The sequence below is a fragment of the Anser cygnoides genome, chromosome 2 (assembly GCF_040182565.1).
Source record: "Anser cygnoides isolate HZ-2024a breed goose chromosome 2, Taihu_goose_T2T_genome, whole genome shotgun sequence".
Classification (NCBI taxonomy): Eukaryota; Metazoa; Chordata; class Aves; order Anseriformes; family Anatidae; genus Anser; species Anser cygnoides.
The window spans coordinates 17,368,835-17,389,583 of record NC_089874.1 but is presented as its reverse complement, the minus strand read 5'-3'; the positions used below and the strand labels follow the sequence as shown (position 1 = coordinate 17,389,583).

Sequence of the window (20,749 nt, the reverse complement as noted above, 5' to 3'; positions counted from 1 at the left end):
AACCAGTGGTGCCCCCTCAGGGCTCAGTACTGGGACTGGCGCTGTTTAACATCTTTGTTGGTGACATCAGCAGTGGGATTGAGTGCACCCTCAGCAAGTTTGCTGCTGACACCAAGCTGTGCGGTGTGGTCGACACACAGGAGGGAAGGGATGGCATCCAGAGGGACCTGGACAGGCCTGAGAAGTGGGCCTGTGCAAACCTCATGGGGTTCAACAAGGCCAAGCACAAGGTCCTGCATCTGGGCCAGGGCAACCCCAAGCATAAATACAGACTGTATGGAGAATGGTTTGAGGGCAGCCCTGAGGAGAAGGACCTGGGGGTGTTGATGGATGAGAAGCTCGACATGAGCCAGCAACATGCGCTCGCAGCCCAGAAGCCAGCCGGATCCTGGGCTGCATCAAAAGCGGTGTGGCCAGCAGGGCGAGGGAGGGGATTCTCCTCCACTGTTCTGCTCTTGTAAGACCCCACCGGGAGCGCTGTATTCAGTTCTGGGGCCCCCAACACCAAAAGGACATGGATGTATTAGAACAAGTCCAGAGGATGGCTACGAGGATGATCAGAGGCCTGGGGCACTTCTCTTATGAAGAGAGGCTGAGGGAGCTGGGGTTGTTCAGCCTGGCGCAGAGAAGGCCCCGGGGAGACCTTACAGTGGCCTTCCAGTACCTAAAGGGGGCCTACAGGAAAGCTGGGGAGGGACTCTTTGTCAGGGAGTGACAAAGAATTCCCTCCATAAAGTATGTATTTTCATGCACACAATGTGTGCACCTAAGTAAATTGTGGATACAGAACAGTGTCTTCATATATACGAAAATACTAAGTGCTTTATACACTAGCTTGAAATTACAAGAATAATGATCAGGAGAAAACCCAAGTCTCCAAAAGTAAGAACAACATTCTATTCCTCCAAGATAAAAGTTTCTTCAACAAACCAAGCAGTCCTATGAATCAAATAAGCAAAATAAGCATCTTGCAGTACCTCTGTTCAAGCATCAGGTGCATAACATTAAGCTGTTTCCCAACCATTCCCTTCAGAGGAACTCTGGAAGCTTGGTTCCTGGATCCCTTTCATACTCGCTCCCTTTCATACCAGCTCCAAATTATCCTAGGAATGTTTAATTTATTGTGGAATTCATGATTGAGATTGAGGAACGTATTGCTGAAACGATTTGGCTTACCAACCACCTGTCACATGTCTTGCCCCATTTCTTTCTCTTTGTAGTTTCTCCAGTTCAGGCATAGCTTGGCCAATCGATTTTTCAAAGAAAGGCCTTTCAAACTTTGTTGTGACAAAATGCTCAATCTTGAAAACAAAATAACTTATGGCCTGCAGAAACTCAAGTGTCTTGAAATTCAAAGGAAGTTGGAAAGCTTATTCTCCTAAGGCTCTAAGAAAATCTCAACTATAGTCCAAAATTTACTGGATGAAATAATAAGAACAAAATAAATGAAAAATCTATTTCTAGATAAAGAACTCTTCAAGTTCTTTTCTATTTTGAAAAGTCTTCATGATCTGTAATACCTTTTAGACTGGTGAACAATGGTCAAGTAATGCATTTACCTCTGTGGTGGAAACTGCATTACAGCAGGAGTAACAGCAACAGCCGTGCTTTTTATTGTAGTTACTGCCTTCAGTTGCTTCTGTTTTCAAGTAATTGCTCCTAAACACTTGAATATCTTACATTTTGATCTGACATTTTTGCCCAAAGAGTTAATATTACAAAACTTAGTCTGAAAAGCAGAAGTGATTTGCAAGTCGATAACCTTCCCTGCCATAAAGTGTTTTGCAAAAAGTTGAGATGTTTAGGATTAAGCAGAACACATCAGCCTCGGTGACATGGATGGCATCAGAAGGTATCAGTTCAATGACTGCAATAATGTATCTATTATAACAATTACAATGATGATTAAGAAGAAACGCTTTAATAAAGAAGAATGGAAAATGGCCATATTTCTCTAATACTAGTTTACTTTCTACTTAAGTAGATAACGTTAGACTGAGTATACAAATAATCCAAAACCTTATGTTCTCAAGGATGATGCGAATGTTTTTAGAAAACACATGACACTTCTATTATGCTATTCCAGGATTTTTTTTTCCTTATTGAAGGAGACTGTAAACAACTGAAAGAATTTCCAGGCAATGCTACAAACTATCATGGCAAAAGCAGACAAGAAAGCACACACAGTAATCCTCAAACTCTGAAGTTTCAAGTTGAAGTCAGGTCTTCAGCAGAATAAACACAGAAGATCAGGTCTGCTTCATGAGAATTTGCTATTGTCTTGCTAATTTCTAATCATGTTGTACAATTTGATAAAAACATTTTAACACTATAAATAATTATTTCTGTTTTTCTTCCCAAGATACAGTTATCAGCTTGTACTACGCACCATCAATATCCACCAGCTCCCTCCCACCAAAGATTAGTTTTACTTCAGGTCTGAGCTAAAAACCTCAGGCTAGCAATTATGGTTCCTCCTGGAAATGTGTATTTTGAAGCCTTACACATGTAAAATCCAGGCAATCACACATGGTCCTCTAAATATGTATGTGAAATATCAAAGATACACTAAAACAGAAGTAGTGTTTGCTTTTACTTTGAGCTACTTACAGTTAAGACTTCTGAAACTAGTATTCTGCAACTACATTTTTCCACATAAAGCTAGGGCACATTCACAGACTGGTTCAGCTTAATGAGGTTCTATATTGCAGTTTAAAATCAATCGGGCAGATAGAGAAAACAGATGAAACTAATCTAACGTACCATTTCCATAGTAAAAGGCAGCAACTTAAAACATATTCAAAAGAAACTACCCCGACAACGAAACTTGTGAAACAGCCTCCATCCAATACCAAACTGAGTGATGCCATCAGTGTTAATAAGACGCTTCCCTGCTACTACTGCCAGATCAGCCTTCTGGACACAGCATGCCGAAGAGCCCCGCAGCACCAGTATTAGAAAGCAATGCCAATCAGTGTCTGATGCAGTGATGCTTTCCTTCGTTCACAACTGGAACTTATCAGGCCCTTCCCTCCTCCTCCTGAAAAACACATTGAACCACTGTGTACTACAGTTTTCCCCAAACTCTACTATTATTTTATTTCAGAGCAAAGGTGCATGCTTGAAGTAAGCACACAAAGGCCAGAAGTTATGTGCTTTTTCTCAGTCGAGTTTCAAGAAGAGCTACTGTCATCCCAAACTTGTTCATGTTGTACGCTGAACATACAAAGATTTCTTTCCTGCTCATGTTCATTGCTGCTTCTTTTAACAATATATCCAGTCTCCTCTATCCACTGTAGCTGCTCTTGAATAGTGTCAGCAGCAGAGACATTGCACAATGATTAATTCGCAAGCAAAATTTATAAAACTATTTTATTTCACTTAATGTTTCAACTAAAGATGATCGGTGTATGTCCTCAGGAGAACTTCCATACATTTCAAACACATGAAAAAATGACCATATTCACAGAGTAAAGGGCCATTTCTTCAGCAGCTTCTCAGTACTCTGCATTTAATAAAATGTATGCTTAGTCCAAAAAATTATGCATCAGACTAGACTATATATATAAAAGTTTGGAACTTTTTTTTTTAAGAGCAAACAAATTACAAGTGCCAAGAAATAAAACTTGGATTCTATCCTGAACAAGATTTACACAGAATAATGGTGTAGGGAATGCACAAGGCAAGGTAAAGCTGGTAATGTTCTCTTTTTGTACATAAGAAGTAATCAACTTACTGCATTTACACTCCATGATACTCATTTTTGCCTAGCACAAGAAACTTGCAAGACGTGCAGATGACATTTTTTTGTTTACGTTTTGTTTTTGTTTTGAAATACACAAATCTTCAGAACTATGCACATATGATGAGGGTCATGCATATTTAATCACCGCTGGAGAAAAAGATTTTATTTCAGCCCTAAGTTCTATGCTTATGATTCACTAATGTAAACAGGGTCCATATTTAGAACTTGAAAGAAGGTATGATTCAAACTCCTGCACTACCTAAATATAAATATTGATGTTCAGCTAAATTCTTAGACATGATCTAGCTGGAAATGAATACTTTCATCAGACCTCTGAAATGTCTAATAACTGGTGCTGTATTTTTCATATTAAAACTATCACTGGTCATTTCACAGTTTATAAATTGAAATTTTACACTATCAACTTACACAAAGAAAATCTGACTTTAAAAACATTCAAGGATCTTTTTCTTAAACGGTTCTGAAACTTCAAATGCTTTCTTAAATTGAGAATGTTATTAATGAAAACAGTTCTGTATTTTGAAAAACATGTATCATTTAACTACACTGAATACGTTTTTGCTCCTCTAAAACAATGACAAATTTCATATGATTTATGATTTTTTCTTCTGTTTATATTTTGAGAGCCATAAGAATAAAAATACCTCCAGTAACCCTGATTTTTGAACACAGCTCCTTATAAGCTTTAAAATTCTCACTATTAAAAAAAAAATTTAAATCTCTATTTAAACTCTACTTTTCAGAAATATTTTGCATGTGCAACTCCAGAAAAAACATTTTAGAAAACAGCAAGTTAAACAAAGATGGAAGACAAAGGACAAAGAAACAAAAGAACCCCTTTCTTTATCTACTAGAAAAACAGGAAGATTAGAAAATTAGGTATTTAATAATCAAGGTTTTAGAAATAAAGTTTGTGAGGACTCCAACTAACCTTCAGGAAAGCAACCAGCTGCAGCAGATTAAGACTTTGCCAATCCAGCTGCTCATTACCTTGCTTCTAGTGGAGATTGCTGTCCAGGCAGCAGAGTCAGCAAAACGCAACAGAACGGCCCGTGACTTGCTGTCAGTCCACAGCTTGGATCACCGGCACAGGCCACATTTCCTGGCAGCTCAGTTTGATAGCCTGAGCTATATCAGGTGAAACAGACATTTTCCCACCTCTTTGCTTTGTTTTGGTGATAGTAACTTCCACCAAGGCTGGAGTGGAGAAGTACATAGGAGGAGAAGGGTAACTTCACCTGCAAGAACAGCGGTGTGCCCCTCAACTCACCAGGGCTCTTATGCTAGAAAGCTGCAGCCGTATCTAATTTTCCTTTGTGAAAGGTTACAGAAGAAATACAAAAAGATAAACTGAAAATATTGGTGGAAAAATTATTCAGCACTTGAAAGACTGATTTATGAGAGTAACTTGCGTAAAGTTAAAATCAAGTAAGTGAAGTCATCCAGAGATACCAAAGAAAAGCTGAAAGAGCTGGGAGGAGACTGAATCCACTGAAGGAGGCTGAAGGCAGCAGAATAAAACCAGCAGAAAGCCGAGGCACAATGGTGATGGCATACAGGCTCTGGGCACAAAAAAGCAATTAGATTACAGAACAGTTTAGAGAAGAAAGGAATAAAAATATGAAGTATTTAGAGTCAAGCTATACCTTCAAGAACAACTAACAAACAGCACTAAACTACCAGGAGGAAAGGGAGCTGCGAATTTAGCTAAGAGGAAGGGGAACACCTTTCTTCCTCTGCAGAACTGGTCTTCAAGCTTACTGTCACAAATATAGGCTGCACTGTGAATTGCTGCAGTGTAGGCACCTATGAATGCCATCCCCTAGCTCCACTCCCCAGCAAATGGGCAGCACGACAGCCGCTAGAAAAGGGCAGCGCAGGTAACCCCAGGCCTGACACAGGGCAAGGGCCACGGGAATCAGCGTGAGTGTGACGAGAGGGCACGGCCCAGCAGGCATCTGAGCTAACGGGCGAGAGCAGTTACCGCTGTAGAACTGAGCTCGGCTAAAACGTGAGGCATCACCTAGAAGCAAGCAATAAAACTACAGGTAGCAGAAACTTGCTAGTGCTGCTCAAGTGAACAGAGGATGGCTGGGATAACAATGAACTGGGTTTTCTCTGGCAGTAGAAGTAGTGTGAGTATGCAAGCTCCAGTAACCATGTCCCAGGCAGCAAAGGATTAAAATTCCTTCCAAAGGTGCGACAATTTAAGCAACTTTCCTGCAAGAATCTGAGACTTTCTACTCTGAATAAAATTCCCCAAGTTAAATACACATAGTAAATGATGTTGAAGAAATCGGTTAACTTCCAAAGAAATGAACATCCTTTACTTTTGCTGCTGAAAATCACTTACACTATTCAATCAACGTAAGCAAAAAAAACTTTGACAGTGACAGTAAGAAAACTGAAATAAAGTCCTTTAATTTAAGTATGATTTTCAATTTGTAACCAGGAAACCAATGGATGTATTAATTCATGGGGAGAAAAAATCATGGTTAATTTACTTCTTTCTTCTTTCAAATGTTGTATTTTCCTATATGTCCTCTATAAATGGCCCAGAAATGATACAGTGTCTGAGAAGACAGCAGTTAGGTATGCACAAAAGGGAAGAAATATTCCACGCGTGTGGCTGTCCCATCTGTACTTACAACAGGGTTGCCCCACAGTTCAAGCTTGTCCCGCTGGCAATTGAATCCCTTTCTCTTCCAATTTGACCAATCCTGGGTCACAGGAGTGACTCAAAACATGTAAAACACATCCCATACATATGTGGTTTTGTGTTCTTAGTATCTACTAAATATTAATGTTCTTAGCACAGCAACTTCTCGGTTGGATCAATACTAAGTACATATTACTTTTTCCTTTTTACTATGGAGGACTTTATTCCTGACTATAGGAACTTCCTTTCACACAAGGGTAATTTCCTTGCCTGAAAATGCAGTTTCTTGATTTCAGATTCACCAGTCTGAACTGATGGGTTTACCTGCAGCTGGTAGCCAGACAGCAACAGCCAGCAGAAAACTCAACTTTCTGCATCTTCAGACTCCCGTTTCCTTTCGCTCATTGTTTGGAGCCCCTGGAGACGTTTCCAAAGTTGAACTATCTCAGCGCTCACAGAAGCATGCAGCCTGCCCGTGTCATCTGGTAAAGGTGTTAATATTCTTCCAGATGACAGCCCTATGTTTTTCCTCAACTGTGGATCACAGTAGAATAACCTCGATTTTAAACCAATGCTGAAGAATCTGAACAAAGTCTTTTACATTCACAACGTGATTCGTGTAGCTAAACTGTTCTTGACTGTTTTTGAAATAGGGCTTGGTAAAGCCCTATTTAAGTAACTTCCAAGAGCACAAAATACATGGTTTGCAGACTGGAAAATGCTTACACATCAGCACCTGTCCAGCATCTTGGCAATCCTTGATGTGTTCTTTTGTTGAAGAAGTGGTAGCATCCTGACAATACTGAAACAATGGGTGAACAATTGACTGATGGGTCAGGCTCAAAGGGGTATACAGGGTTACATCAGGCTCATACGGGTATTGGGGTTACATCAGGCTGGCAGCCAGTCATTAGCGGGGTTCCTCAGGGCTCCATTTTGGGGCCAGTTCTCTTCAGTATTTTCATAAATGATCTGAAGGCAGGACTTGAATGTATACCAAGTAAGTTTGCAGATGACACTAAATTAGGAGGAGCTGTTGACTCCCTCCAGGGCAGAGAGGCCTTGCAGAGAGATCTTGACAAATTAGAGGGCTGGGCGATCTCCAGCCTCATGAAATTTAACGAGAGCAACTGCTGGATTCTGCACCTGGCAAGGGGCAACCCCGGCTGTACACAGACTGGGGGCGAGAGGCTGGAGAGCAGCCCCGCGGAAAGGGGCCTGGGGGCTCTGGGGGAGGCCGGCTGGCCACGAGCCAGCGGTGTGCCCTGGCAGCCAGGAGGGCCAGCCGTGCCCTGGGGTGCGCCAGGCACAGCTCACTGGTTGAGGGAAGGGATTGTCCCACTCAGCTTCAGTTATGTGGCCAACTTTTAGGTGCTGTAGGTGAATGTTATAGGTCCACGTATGCCGTTCAGAAATCTTACATGAGTTAGAGAAGGTTATTTCACGTGGTAATGTCTTTATATGTAGCCAAAGAATTTCTTTGATCTGCATTTCTTTTTTTATTTTTATTTTCTCCTGCCAACCTGCCTGGCTTTACTTTTGTTTATTTTATCTATTACTTTGTTTATTATACACTGGCTGCTAGTGAGCATTTTAATTTCTGTACATCTAAGACGATTGTGACACAGGCTGTCCATTTGACACCAGCTCAGTTACCACGTGAGATGGAAATAAGAGCCTTTCCAGCATAATCTGATGATTATTACTTAAATATATTTATGCAGCATCCTTTCATCTCCTTTATATCATTTTATATCTATGTTTTTGATATGTCGTATATTGTTATATGTATGCTCTGCCAGCTCGTAACAATTTATGAGTATGCCACAACTGCTTTCTAATTTTCTCTGGCTGTCAGGTGTGAAAAATCAAGGCTTTTCTTGCTGTTTTTAAAAGGACTATTTTGCTATTAACTTTGATTTTACTTCTTCCATTACAGTAGCAAAATAATTCCAGAAATAAAGACAGCAACATATTTTCCAAGAGCTCCCCACTCAAAAAAAGTTTCCTACAAAAAACTCCTTTAAATTATGGCTGCAAGTGGCAATAGAGATAGCAATTCGAGTTCTAAAACTGAAGAACTAAGTATAGAACCTATTGTTCCTCTAACAAGGTTGCCAAAATATGAGGGAGGGCTTCCCCAAATGGCAGCCTGTTGCATATGGTAAAAAATAATTTAAGAAATCTATTGAATAACCCACCTTTTCACTCAGTCACAGCTTACATGCCTATCAGAGAGCATTAAAAACATTGTATTTAGCAGATGTTAACAATACCCTTAAAATTTCACTTCCTTTCTCCACCAAATCATAGCCACTCCTCCCTTCAAAACAGCAGTGTTCAACCTCTAGCAGAATACAGGCACCAGGACTCAGAGAACGAAGACTAATTTTCAAAACACATATAAGATTAGCCTTCGTTCTGTCTCTCCAAACAAACAATGGGGACATTTAAGCTGAGCGCATGGAGTCACCTCTGTCTCCTTGCTCTCCTTCTTTCTCCTTGGTGATCTCTTTTGCAAGTAAAGGAAGGAAAAGCTTTGTAGAAGAATCTCATTCACTTCTTAATGAAGTCTCCCCAGTGCTGTCTGCTGTCCTTCTCCCCCAGCTTCATGGTTGGTGTGCTCAGGATATCTGCAGGCTATGCTCAGGACATCTCTGGGCTATCCACCAATCAGTGTTACCACACCACCAGTGCTTTGTTCCCTGATTATTGAAAATTTCCACATATTACTTAGGTGGAAAATAAGTATTTCTCTCTCACTGCTGGTTTTTGACAGCATACCATCCAAAATTAAGCATGTACTTGCTGATTTACTTAGGCCTCTGATTTTGAAAACGAGCATTAGGTAACTTCCCAGTTGACATACAAAGAACATCATGCTCCAGCTCACCATATTAATAAAGTTAAACTAGTTTTATAGAAAATCTTTCAATGTAAGAGCACAAATCCTGTAACCAGTCCTATCAGCAAACCTCAGAGAGCACTGACAAATAAAGAGTTATAAATCGTGGACAATTATGCTTTCTAAACACATACTGTAGTCTGCGTTACCATACGTGACCATGAATGTTTCATAAAGAGGAGAACAGTCTCTCAGGACATGAGCAAAAATAGAAAACATTGGTTCAGTCGGGAAGACGAATCTCAAAAGGAACAGAGCCAAAAGGTCCTCCAAGTGCTTGGGATGCACTAACAGCACAAATGGAGCTCAGATGTTAACTGACCTGAAATTTGTGTTTGGCTTTTCCAGATGCAAAACCTGAACAGTTGTAGGCAAATTCCAACAATTTCCAGCGGAAAATGTTGACTTTGCAGAAACCACATATTTCAATGAAAAATCCCTGATGGAAAATCCTCAGCAAGTCTAATTGCAAAGGAAATGGCGGAAAGAGGACAAGGTTTACGTTAAGATTTTTTTAATTACATGTTACAAGAAATGTTTCATAAAATTTTCAAAGAAAAAGCAGTTTTTGGTTTATATTATTATAACCCAATATTTTCTTTGAGTACTTTGTATGTTAAAGTTCTTGTAGAAAAATGCCTACTGCTTCCTGCATAGTAAATTATATTGTCAATTTTTGCCGGTAACTGTAAGGCAGCTTCATAAAGCTCTGCTGATAAAGGCTTAAAATGATTATTTTTTTTAACAGAACAAGTAGGACTTTGATCCGAGCAGTCTATTAGGACACTGTGCAAATCCAATAAGCCCCAGATGGCACAGGTGATGGTATCAGCAGTTTATCAAATAAAGGCTAGAGTTTTACAAACTTCTCAGAAAATATAAGAAAAACAGAACAGGATAAGACAATTAGAAGAGTATGCTTCAAGCTAAAAGAAGCACTTTTTCTTCTTTTTTTTTTAAAAAAAAAAAAAGAAACCTAAACAAATACAAGGAACAGTTATGTGAAGAATACAAACTGCCCTGGTTTCACCGTCTGCAGCTTTAGTTTTGTTTAACTCCTGCTTATATACTGAAGGAAAGCCAAGGAGGTACTTATTAGATGAAAATGTTTACAAACACAAATTGTTTATGCTTTGTGAAATTGGAATTCAAATACATTTCAAATAAATTGCAAATAAAACAGCAAGTGTAAATCCTATATACAGTTTTCTGGCATATGTATCTTTGTCATTTCAAGGCAATTTAAAAAAAATGAAAACAACTTAGTTTTAAGAATCCGTATTTTCTCTGAGCAACATATTGAAGTTGTCCATGGACAAATTAATCTGAAAACATTCCCAGTCATACAAGAGTGGTTTTCCCTTTACTCTGCAAGTTATCTTGAGAATACTTCCAAAATTCTATTCATTCTACGGTAATAAAAGACAAGCCAAGAAAAATACTTAAAGAATGTCCACTGCTTGTTCCATGCACAGCTACAGGTACAGCTCCCGAAGTGTTCCAAATAATTTACATTCTCTTGTACCATGATGCATTGAAGTGATTCACAGTCGTGCCTTGTGTCCCTGTTTATGTACCTGCTTCATGTTTCAAACTAGCAGCTGGCAATCCTTTCAGTGCACATAAACAGAAGATAAACTCTGCTGAAATAGGCAGAACCACCACTGGCATTCTTTGGAGGTTAAAAAAGTTTAATTTCCTCCAGGTCACAAGCGGTATAAACATCCTTCAAAACAGTTTTAGCACTGTGGCAAAGGCTTTTAAAATAATTATTGTTCTGCTTAGTATACCAGTGACCACAAAGGACATATTTTATATGAATTTAAAACACACTAAATTTACCATAACAGGGACTTCAAATGATAAATTTCTCATTTTAATACGTAATGATTAGGAATGTAACTGCCTTTGTAAACAAAAAGTTAAGAGCATGTAAGATATGAATGATATATCTGGAGTCTGGGTCAAAGTGAATATAATTGGGATAAAATTGTTCAATGGGCTAAAGGATGGTCCATTCTTTTTATAGCTTTTTAGTTTACAGCCACAACAAAAAAGTACCTAAAATGTTCATTCCTATAGTTGATTGCTTTGGTTTTTCAGGTTTCAAGTAATTTTAAAAAATAAATAACAATTATGCTCTTGTGCTATGGCAGTGTTCCAAAAAGAACACAGCCTTTTCCAGTTTGTTAGAAAATGAATTGAGAGCTACTATTCATGAAAGCTTTTTAATTAAAAGTGGAAGAGAATTTGAAAGCTTTAAAATGTTATATGGAATATGCAAATTAAACCAATGCTGCTTTTTGTTTCCTACTTAGTAGGATATTGATTTCTGTGTATAAAGGGCACTAACATAAAAAAGTCACTGTAAAGATTTTGGAGCAAAGAACAAGACAAACATCTACACTGATGTAAAATAGCCTGTAAATATATCAGAAATCTAGGAATACTGGAACTTACTAAATTATTCATTATTCAGTTTAAATGCAAATACTTATTAAGGGAATTTCTCCCTCTGTATCACAGCTGATGCAAAATCAGCTCTTAACAGAGAAAGTACATTTTCAAAAGCTTTACAAGTACCTGTGCAAATTCGCCTTCCGTGTTCAAATTATTATTTGAATGTATCTTTAAAAAATTGTAGAGATTTTTCTGGAGAGAAAAAAAAAAAGGTGCTCACATTTTTCCTACTTCCTTCTAAAAATCACAGCAAATTTTGTTGGTAAATAATACTGTTCTAGGGTTATTTCTGTTTTAGTATGTCATTAAAAACTGCAGAATGTATACTGAAAAAAGATGCAAATATTTACAACAGAAATAATATAAGAAAAAATATTGTCAATATTGTCTACATAGTAGGTTAGAACTGTAGGCAGAGTTAAGGTCTAAGTCATGATAATGACATTTCCTTGATATCTGAAGAGAAGACCTTAGGAACTACCTTACACTGAGAAATACAATCTTAAGAATTTTGTTCACTTCAGGTTTCCCAAAGTGTACATACAAAACAGTTGCATACATAATAGTGAGGCAGTTCTCAACAGCTAGTCAATGCTTAACACACTCACTTCAACTCCTCTTTCCAGAGTCCAGAACATGTAGTCTTGTTTAAATGACAGAAAGACACCATCCATATTTTAAACTCACCTTTGGTTAAAAAGTATACTGGATCAAAAACCTACCATTACTCTCTAAAAAAATCATTTAATTTTACTGTTAGTGAATAAATAGATTAGAGCATAGGTTAATTCAGCCAGCTGTAAGCTCAAGAAAACAAATATCTGTCCTAGCAGAATACTGCATGACATGCCTGCCAAGTGCTCATTGAAAAACCTTCATCTTCCTAGTCTCTTCCATCAAGCTACATGGCTCCTTTCCTCTTCTACTAATCTGATCTCTTTTCTAATGCTTCCTGAACTCATTCACTCTTAGTTTGATCATCTTTCATATTTACTAAATCTGCTTTCTTACAGTATCTGTCTCTGGGGTTCTGCCACATGACTGACACAGCAACTCCATTGCCCACTTTCGCTCCCATCTGCTGACACATAAGACCGTTTTGCTAACTTGATTGTGACAAGCCCATTAAAGTCTGGAATTAAATTCCCTTTTAGAATATACCTTGTGTTAGCATCTTGAATCTCAGTCTTCCAATTCATATATTCCAAGCATTTTAATCCTATATATATTCCAATATTTTCATTCCAATTTATTCAATTGCATAACAATGAAAAATATAATATTCTGTATCTACTTATTTCACCTAATTTTTCCTCCAAAATGAGTGCTTTCAGACAACAGCAATACTTCATAAAAAAGCCAAATTACTCTATTAACACGTCTTTCTCAATTGCACTGGTAGCTACTTGATACATTATCATTTTTAAACTTTCTGACATAACTTTCACAATTCTGTACAACTCCCCTCTTCACATGCATTCTGTTTCCTATCACATAAATTCCTTCAATCTCTCCAAATTATAAACTATTAAAGCTGAGAATATTTACCTCTTTATCCTATTATTCATATTTTATAAAAGAACACATAGGAGCATCTTCCCTTAAATCAGAAAGATCATTTTCTCATGTATAACCTCGCTATATATTTTAGTTTTCATGTTACAGAAAATATAGAAAGAAGAAAATTAAGCCTTCTTGAAGAGACGTGTTTAGGGTTATGTCAAACTTCATGTGTGATGTATTTACAGCTCACAATGAGTAACTTTATTGTTGTCGTTAGAAGAGCATGCTAAGGGACACTTGTTCCTTACATGAAAAACAGTATGATACCAAAGTTCCTCACTGTGCTTTATTCAACCATGTATAAAATCATGTAACTTCGATGTAAATGCCCTGTCCATCAACAAAACTGGAACGTAAAACACAAATCTTGAAAATATAAACCATCTTTTAAATGCTTCCTTCATAAAATAAGCAAGGTAAGCTTGAAGGAGGATGAAAAATAATCTAATTCATAGTTACATGTCAGGAATTATGAAAGTCTTAAAAAGTCATTCCAGGAACAGAGAAGAAAGCCAGGAGCAGGTTGCAGTCTTCCACTTCCAGCCAGAAGCAGGAATTACCACCTTTAAACACAGCTCATCACCCTAATTTATACAGAATGAAAGCTTACAGAGAGCAACACAGTCCCGTTCCCTGGAGGTTATGACAAACACACCCTCCTCCCCAGTGTTTATAATGAAAGTGGTGGGTAGCTGTTTGGCATAACACCACACAGACTAATACGCAATTAATCTAAAGCACCAGCTCCTGGGTTGAACAAATGGAAAGGATGAAAAGAAGCCCTAACACAGTCAAAATAAAGGCCAGGAGGCAGGATCTGCGCTCAGCAAGCTTTGTACTGCAGCCACGGGTGCTTCAAGGCCTCGGCTGCCTTGTGAGACCCACGGAAGAGAGGAGAAGTGCAGGGGCTGCTGTGGCACAGAGACTGCCGAGCACGCGTCACTGAAACACACCAAGGGTCTGTGAGTGCCGCTGTTACACTGCCTGCTAAAACAGACAGCAGTGGAAGACAGAAATTTCACTGTGTCGGAAATCTGAAATGAAATCAAGACCTCCAAGCAGATCCGAGCCCAGTGTGCCCACACTTCAAACCGCCCCAAGATGTCCCTGCGGAGGCCCAAAGATGGGGCCCTGTGCGGCACGGCATGCAGGCCGGCCTGGGCGGCCCAGGGCTGTCTGCAGGGAATTTACTCTGCCTACAGCTGACCTGCTAGGCTTATCTTTAAGGTGTATGCTTTACTGAAACTGAATAAAAACACACAAATAAAACCCCAGTAATCCCCGCATACTGCACAGCTATAAGGAACACAAGTGCAGCAATGTAAGTTTCAATACAGCCACTTCTACTCAGTTATCGTCATTCTAGCTTCCACAAGTTAAACTCTTTTTAGCAATTTTTTAACAACCAGCTCAGTAGATCTGTTATAGCTGCATACACACACATTTCGTACCAGTTATCTTCCTCAACTGATTTGATTGCACGTTTGGGGTTATGACACACAAGGGCTGAAGATATGCATTGCTGTATTTATGATTTCTGAATGAGAGATAATGAGAACGAGAGGTACATTTCTGGACTGGAAACACTGCATTCAACTTAATTCATGGTCAAAGGTATGGAAATACTGTTCCACTTGTTGTTAGCCATAGCAAGGTAAAGCATGCCTACTGAATGTAAACTGGAAGTCTTTACTACCCATTGGAATTTAAAAACAATAGACATTGCTGGCATGTGTCCACAGGACTCTGCAATTGTATTTTAAATCTGTAACACAAATGCAGTATCTTACACACAGATAAACAAATCCACTTGATTTCTTCCTGGAGCTAAATGCTCTGCTCTACATTCAGTGTTCTGTTTTAATCAGGTGAGATAAAACACAACCATTGTTATTTCATATAATCATGGTAAAGGATGTCACAAGAAAAAACACGCAGTGTAGCTGGACATTGCATCCAGTTTTTAAAAGACCAGCAATACCCAATTTGTTTGTTCGTTTGTTTTTCCCAAAAGAAAATGCATTCAAAAAAACCTTGGAATAACTTTTAGGACATTTTGAAAATCTCAGGTCTGATAAATGTAAATGTCTCAGAAAAGTTATTTTCTTATTTAAAACATTTTGTTATGGATGAAAACCATGAAACAATAAAAACTTTACGCACACAATAAGAACTTTACAAATCAGATGCAAACACTCAGAAATATATTCAACAAAACAGTATTGTAACCCAAAAGGAGAATATGTAAATATTAATCTAAATCATACAGTTGCTAGAAACCTCTCCCAGTCTTTTTCTGCATGTTAACCAAACCTGTGAAGTTCCAGTCACCTTTCTAGACCTGTCCCTTTACACAACCAAAAGTCTGGAAGCAGTGACGTAGTGTAGTAAACTAATCCTAGCCGTTCCACACCATGCCATGAACGTGTTACAACAGAGCTGGAAGAAAGTGGAAGCGCTCCTGCTGGCTCCAGCTAGCACTGTAGTTACAAGCCAGGTCAGGAGAGGAAAGTTTCCCCTGCAGAGTAAAACACAGCCAGCTTAAGTCAATCCCAAATTAAGCCATACAATTTTTCAGATAAAGCCTACCCAGCATCATTGGAAAACATGCATCAGTTATCCCAAGTGATTTCAGATGTGTGGAAAAGAGTTGTTCTAGACATCATTTTGCCCCAGGAATCTAGATGGGAAGAAACAAACCCTCTCCAGGCATCAGCATGGAGTGAAGGGCTAGAAAATCTTCTGCAATGTACCGCATAAGCTCAGATACAACTGAACAAACTCGAGAGAATCTCACATCAGCAACTGGAAAACTGAGTCCCAACTCCTTTGTTCATTTCCCTTCCCGCCCAAGAGAGAACAGGGGAAAGCATCTAAACCTAAAGCCTGTGACTCCATCCATACTTGCATGTGCACAACATGATGGAGAGGGCAGTGATGTTCACCATCTCTCCCAGTAATGCTTGCCAGGAGATGGTGGATGGAGAGAATAATGGATGGGAGAAATATCAGGCATACTGTCAGTTCTTTCCCCTAACACGCATAAACACTTTCGAGCCATGCAGGACAGGGAAACCTGTGTCTTGTGCTGGCTGAGCCAGTCTGACCATGCAAAGGGCTTGGTACCCTACAGCTGGCCACTTCCTCCTCCTGTAGCCAAGAAACATATTCACTAGGTTACTGCACTTGTTCAAGCACATTAAGTATAGCGAGGATAAGACACTTCTCCACCTAAAATCCTACTAAGATTACTACATTGCATTTAACAACTTAAACGTAGCAGTGAGATTGAGAGAGAGACAGAGAGACAGCAAAGCAGTGAGGAAATGAGAGAGCTCAAGTGAGAGTGAGGGGGGTGAGACAGAAAGGGGAGGAGAGAAGGATACTGAAAAAGAGAGAGAAAGGGAGAAGGAGAGGGAGAAACGCAGTAGTAGCAAATTAGCTGTCTTCAGACTCAAGCTTCAAAAGTGTGACACGCATGAACAGTCACTAAGGAAATACCTGCAGTGACACTTACAATCTCTGCAATTTAATGCACTGACTTTTTCTCTTGTATTAAGCTATTGCCACTGCTTACCCCTTCAGAGAAAAAATGGCTTGTCACTTTGCAAACTAGGGAACAACCAACTGTGCAAAAATCTTTAAAAAGGAGGTACTATTGATCTTTGGTTTAAAATTTTGTAGCACTTTAAAGATATCACAATGTCAGATTTTTGACATCAGTGTTTTACAGGGAATATAAAGAAGCAACTGTGTCTTAAAAAGCGCTCCTTTCCATAGTTTTTCCTCTAAACTTATCAACTGCTTCATTTAATTAGCATTGCAAAATGCACCTAGAGTACTGAGTTCTTTGTTCTCTTCACAGTGGAAAAATAATGTGATAGCGTGCATTAACAACAGTACACAGGGGAGGCTCTGACTGGCTATGAGGAAACAATTTTTACTATGAGGGTAATTAGGCCTTGGAACAGGCTGCACAGAGAGGCTGTGGAATGTCTGCTCCCAAGCATTTCCAAGACCTGGTGGGATAAAGCCTGGAGCAACCTGCTCTGAACTCAGTGTTGACCCTGCTTTGAGCAGACTGCTGGACTACAGACTTGACAACCTCCCAGGGTCCCTTCCAACCTGAGTGATTCTGTGGTTCTATAGTCTACTGACAGTTGCACTACAGTGAACCCCAGGGTTTTTGCAGAAAGTTTTCAAGATTATAATTTTTTGGAAATAACATACATCAGGAACTTTCTGTCTAAGTGCCAGGTCACAGCATTTATGCACCATGTGATTAAATCAATGACATGACTGATGATCTGGTAGTAAATGCACTTTTTACGTAAATGTATGAAAAGTGTGCAATAAAAATTAGCTAAAAAAGAAAAATCAAGCACCTCCTTTTTGGAATATGTGTTGCAAATAACCAACGGCTTTCCACTGATTTCCTTTTACAAATATCAGTAACAGCACAATAATCCATAGGCAACATTAAGGGTGTTTCTCCATAAAAGGTATTTCCTATTAACATTGCGTCCATTTCTTGGAAAGGCATGGATTTGTTACAGCAGACAAAAACCCACGCAGCCCTAGAAAGCAGCTGCACACACCCATGCAGTCAGCTCTCTGCAGGTGCAACACATCCTCACCTTGAGATTGGGCTTTGACAGCAGTTTCAGCAGTTCTCTGATCTCGCTGTTCAGCGGCTTGCTCTGCAGCTCCTCAGCCAGCTGTGGGGGAGATTGAATTGACACAGAGACCATTAGGAAAGCATTGTTTTACCCAGTGCATCAGTGACAACCTAGAATCTATCTTGTTCAAGGTTATTACTTTCCAGTGTGTTCAAACAGAAGCCAGCATGAAGAAAAACACCATCAATCACCGTGCTTCTCTTTCTGGCCCTCAGCGGACCAGATTTAAGCCAGGCCTTTCGGCTCAGTTTAACACAAGTAATCATTTCTGGCAACAGTGCAGCCAGATCACATTCTGATTTATAGCAATGAGGGCAAATCCCAGCACTTCATTTAAGTGAATGGCCCTTCGCGTGCAGACAAAGGACTGCTTGTAAAAATGACTGGATCAAACTTTGACACTGTCTATAAAAAACTGTTTCGAATGAGGTGGTGAAATCCACACTGCTTCCAAAAACCCACAGTAGCTGTGCTGTTTAGGAGCAGGATAAGAAAGCAAAGTGCCCCTACAGTGCAAGCAATCTGAACCTTTTATTATGTTTACACATACACTGGAACCAGCTTGTTAAACGTGAAGCAGGTTAATCATAATATAGTTTGTAACAGGTCATCAGCAATTCAAGCCCCTAAAATGCACAAACTCTGTCCTAACAACAAGATCGGTAATTTATGTTTGGTTATATTACAAAATTGTGGTTTGGTGAACAATAGAGCAGCAGTCTAACATTTAATCCCATGGCTATTTGGCTCATGTCTTTAGTTTTTCTTATCACGACATTCTCCACTAATTTGGACTCAAGAGGCATATTTTACTACAGGATTTCAGACGTCAACTATTTTTCCAGAAGGAGGAAAAACTAAAACATATTTCACAGCACTGAACTTTGGTTTAAAATTCTGAAGTACACGGCTCATAATCCAAAACGTGATTTCAGATAATCGCTTATTTTCTTTGCACTAAATCACTATCATAAAAATGTCTCAAAGAAAGATTGGTTATTTGCAGCAAGTAATTTTATTCATCTAGGTTGATTTTAAAGTCTTACTTGCAGTTATATAAATTTTCAAAATAAACTTGTAGAGAAGTACATTGAGCATAATTATATATAATAGACAAGTCTAGAAACAGTTATAGACAACATCAAACATAGCTTGAATACTTCTTTTTTAACCTTCAAATTAACACAGAACTAACAGAACTGAAAGAAAAATTGATCACCTACACTCCTGTAGCCTTTATTCATGGACAAAAATGTTCATCACAAACACATCAAAGTTAATCTTAACAATATCTGTGCATTAATACAGAAAGATTAAGAAACAATCACTATAGGAAAGGTCAGAACGAAATATTTTCATATTTCTAAGCCAAGTATTGAGGTAATCTGCCTGCAATTTAGTCTGCGTGTTCTATGAAAATGCTCTGCAAAGATCTGCGAAGCTGAAAATAATATGTGCTAGGAATGACAGCAGTTCAGTGACACAGGTTCCCCTTTGTTCTCTTTTCATTCTTTAGCTTGTACTACTCGTTGCAGAATAAATTCTATTCATTTGTGTTTTATTGATCAAGAGTGGTAATCACTCAATAAGAATGACAGCTTCAGCATTTCTCTCTCGGTTGAAATGTGTAGAAGCAGCTGTTAATTCAGCAGAGCTGGCATTTGCTTTGGTGGTACAAACATAAATGCAGGTACATAATGTTTAGAACAATGAGAAAAGCAAAGAATATTTTGTTATTGCTTTAACAGATGTTTGAATCTCGTCATAATTTAAAAAACTTGTTCAGAGATGAAAAAATTAAAAATTTGTTTGCACTCACATCATTTACAAGAGTTTTCCAAATATTCCCATAAGAATCTTAAAGGCTCTGTGTAATAATACCCTGTGCTGTCCAGAGAAGCAGGAAGACAAAGCTGTATTTCCAGACCTGCGGACAGGTATCACCAGAGCTGCTTACTGGGACTCTGGCAGTCCAGGTCTGGCTTTTTATTTGTTGTTATTGACATGCAGAGATCTGTGAGAGCTGCTAGCAGCTGTACAAGCTATATGGAGAGTTTTGGGTACACCAATATCATGCTAATCACCTCATCACAAAGGCTGCAGGAAGAGCTGTCAGAGAAACTCTTCCAAGATTCTCTGTGGAAGGAACCGTAACATTTTAGCAAGATCTTTATGAAAAGCTCTGACTTTTCTCCTGGAGAGGAAAAGCCAAAACAGTGGAGAGACACAGATTTGAGTGAGGCTGGAGATACGGGGAACACCGGGACCTGAGAGTTTAAAGTTTCTTGAGAAAGTTCTGACTTCTTTTGTCAGTACAAGAGGCCTTATGTATAGTCTATACCCAGAGCTCCAGCAACGTTTAATTGATTTGCACGGAATCAAGAGTCCTGCAACAGATGCTGCTGCTCCAAAATAAAACTCAAACAGAATCTCTGATGGAAAAATCAGTTTAAGGGTCACTGGTGGTGAGGAGTGAGAAGGGATGGCAGCTAGGAAAACGAAAATGTTTAGAAAAGAAGCCTACTCACAACTGTTATCTCTGAAATTGATTCAAAAATCAATACCAAAGGGAAGAATAAAAACACAGTCCTTAAACATTTTAGTTACATTAGCAACACCTCAAATTTAGATTTTAAATCAAACAGGAAATACACGCTTGGTAATAAGAATATCTCCTTCTTTGTTTAACTATACAACAGCCACTATCACTAGGAAAA

The 20,749-nt window shown here is 38.9% G+C and overlaps 1 protein-coding gene across 5 annotated transcripts in view; it reads right to left on the bottom strand.

The window, feature by feature from the left end:
- The window catches only part of MPP7 (MAGUK p55 scaffold protein 7), a 152,421-nt gene that overhangs the window by 43,849 nt on the left and 87,823 nt on the right, over nucleotides 1–20,749 (bottom strand). For all 5 annotated transcript variants that reach the window (XM_048076529.2, XM_066991566.1, XM_048076531.2 and 2 more), the window contains one exon: nucleotides 17,991–18,071. In XM_048076529.2, the coding sequence (XP_047932486.2) occupies nucleotides 17,991–18,071 (81 nt within the window). The remainder of the gene's footprint in view (nucleotides 1–17,990; nucleotides 18,072–20,749) is intronic.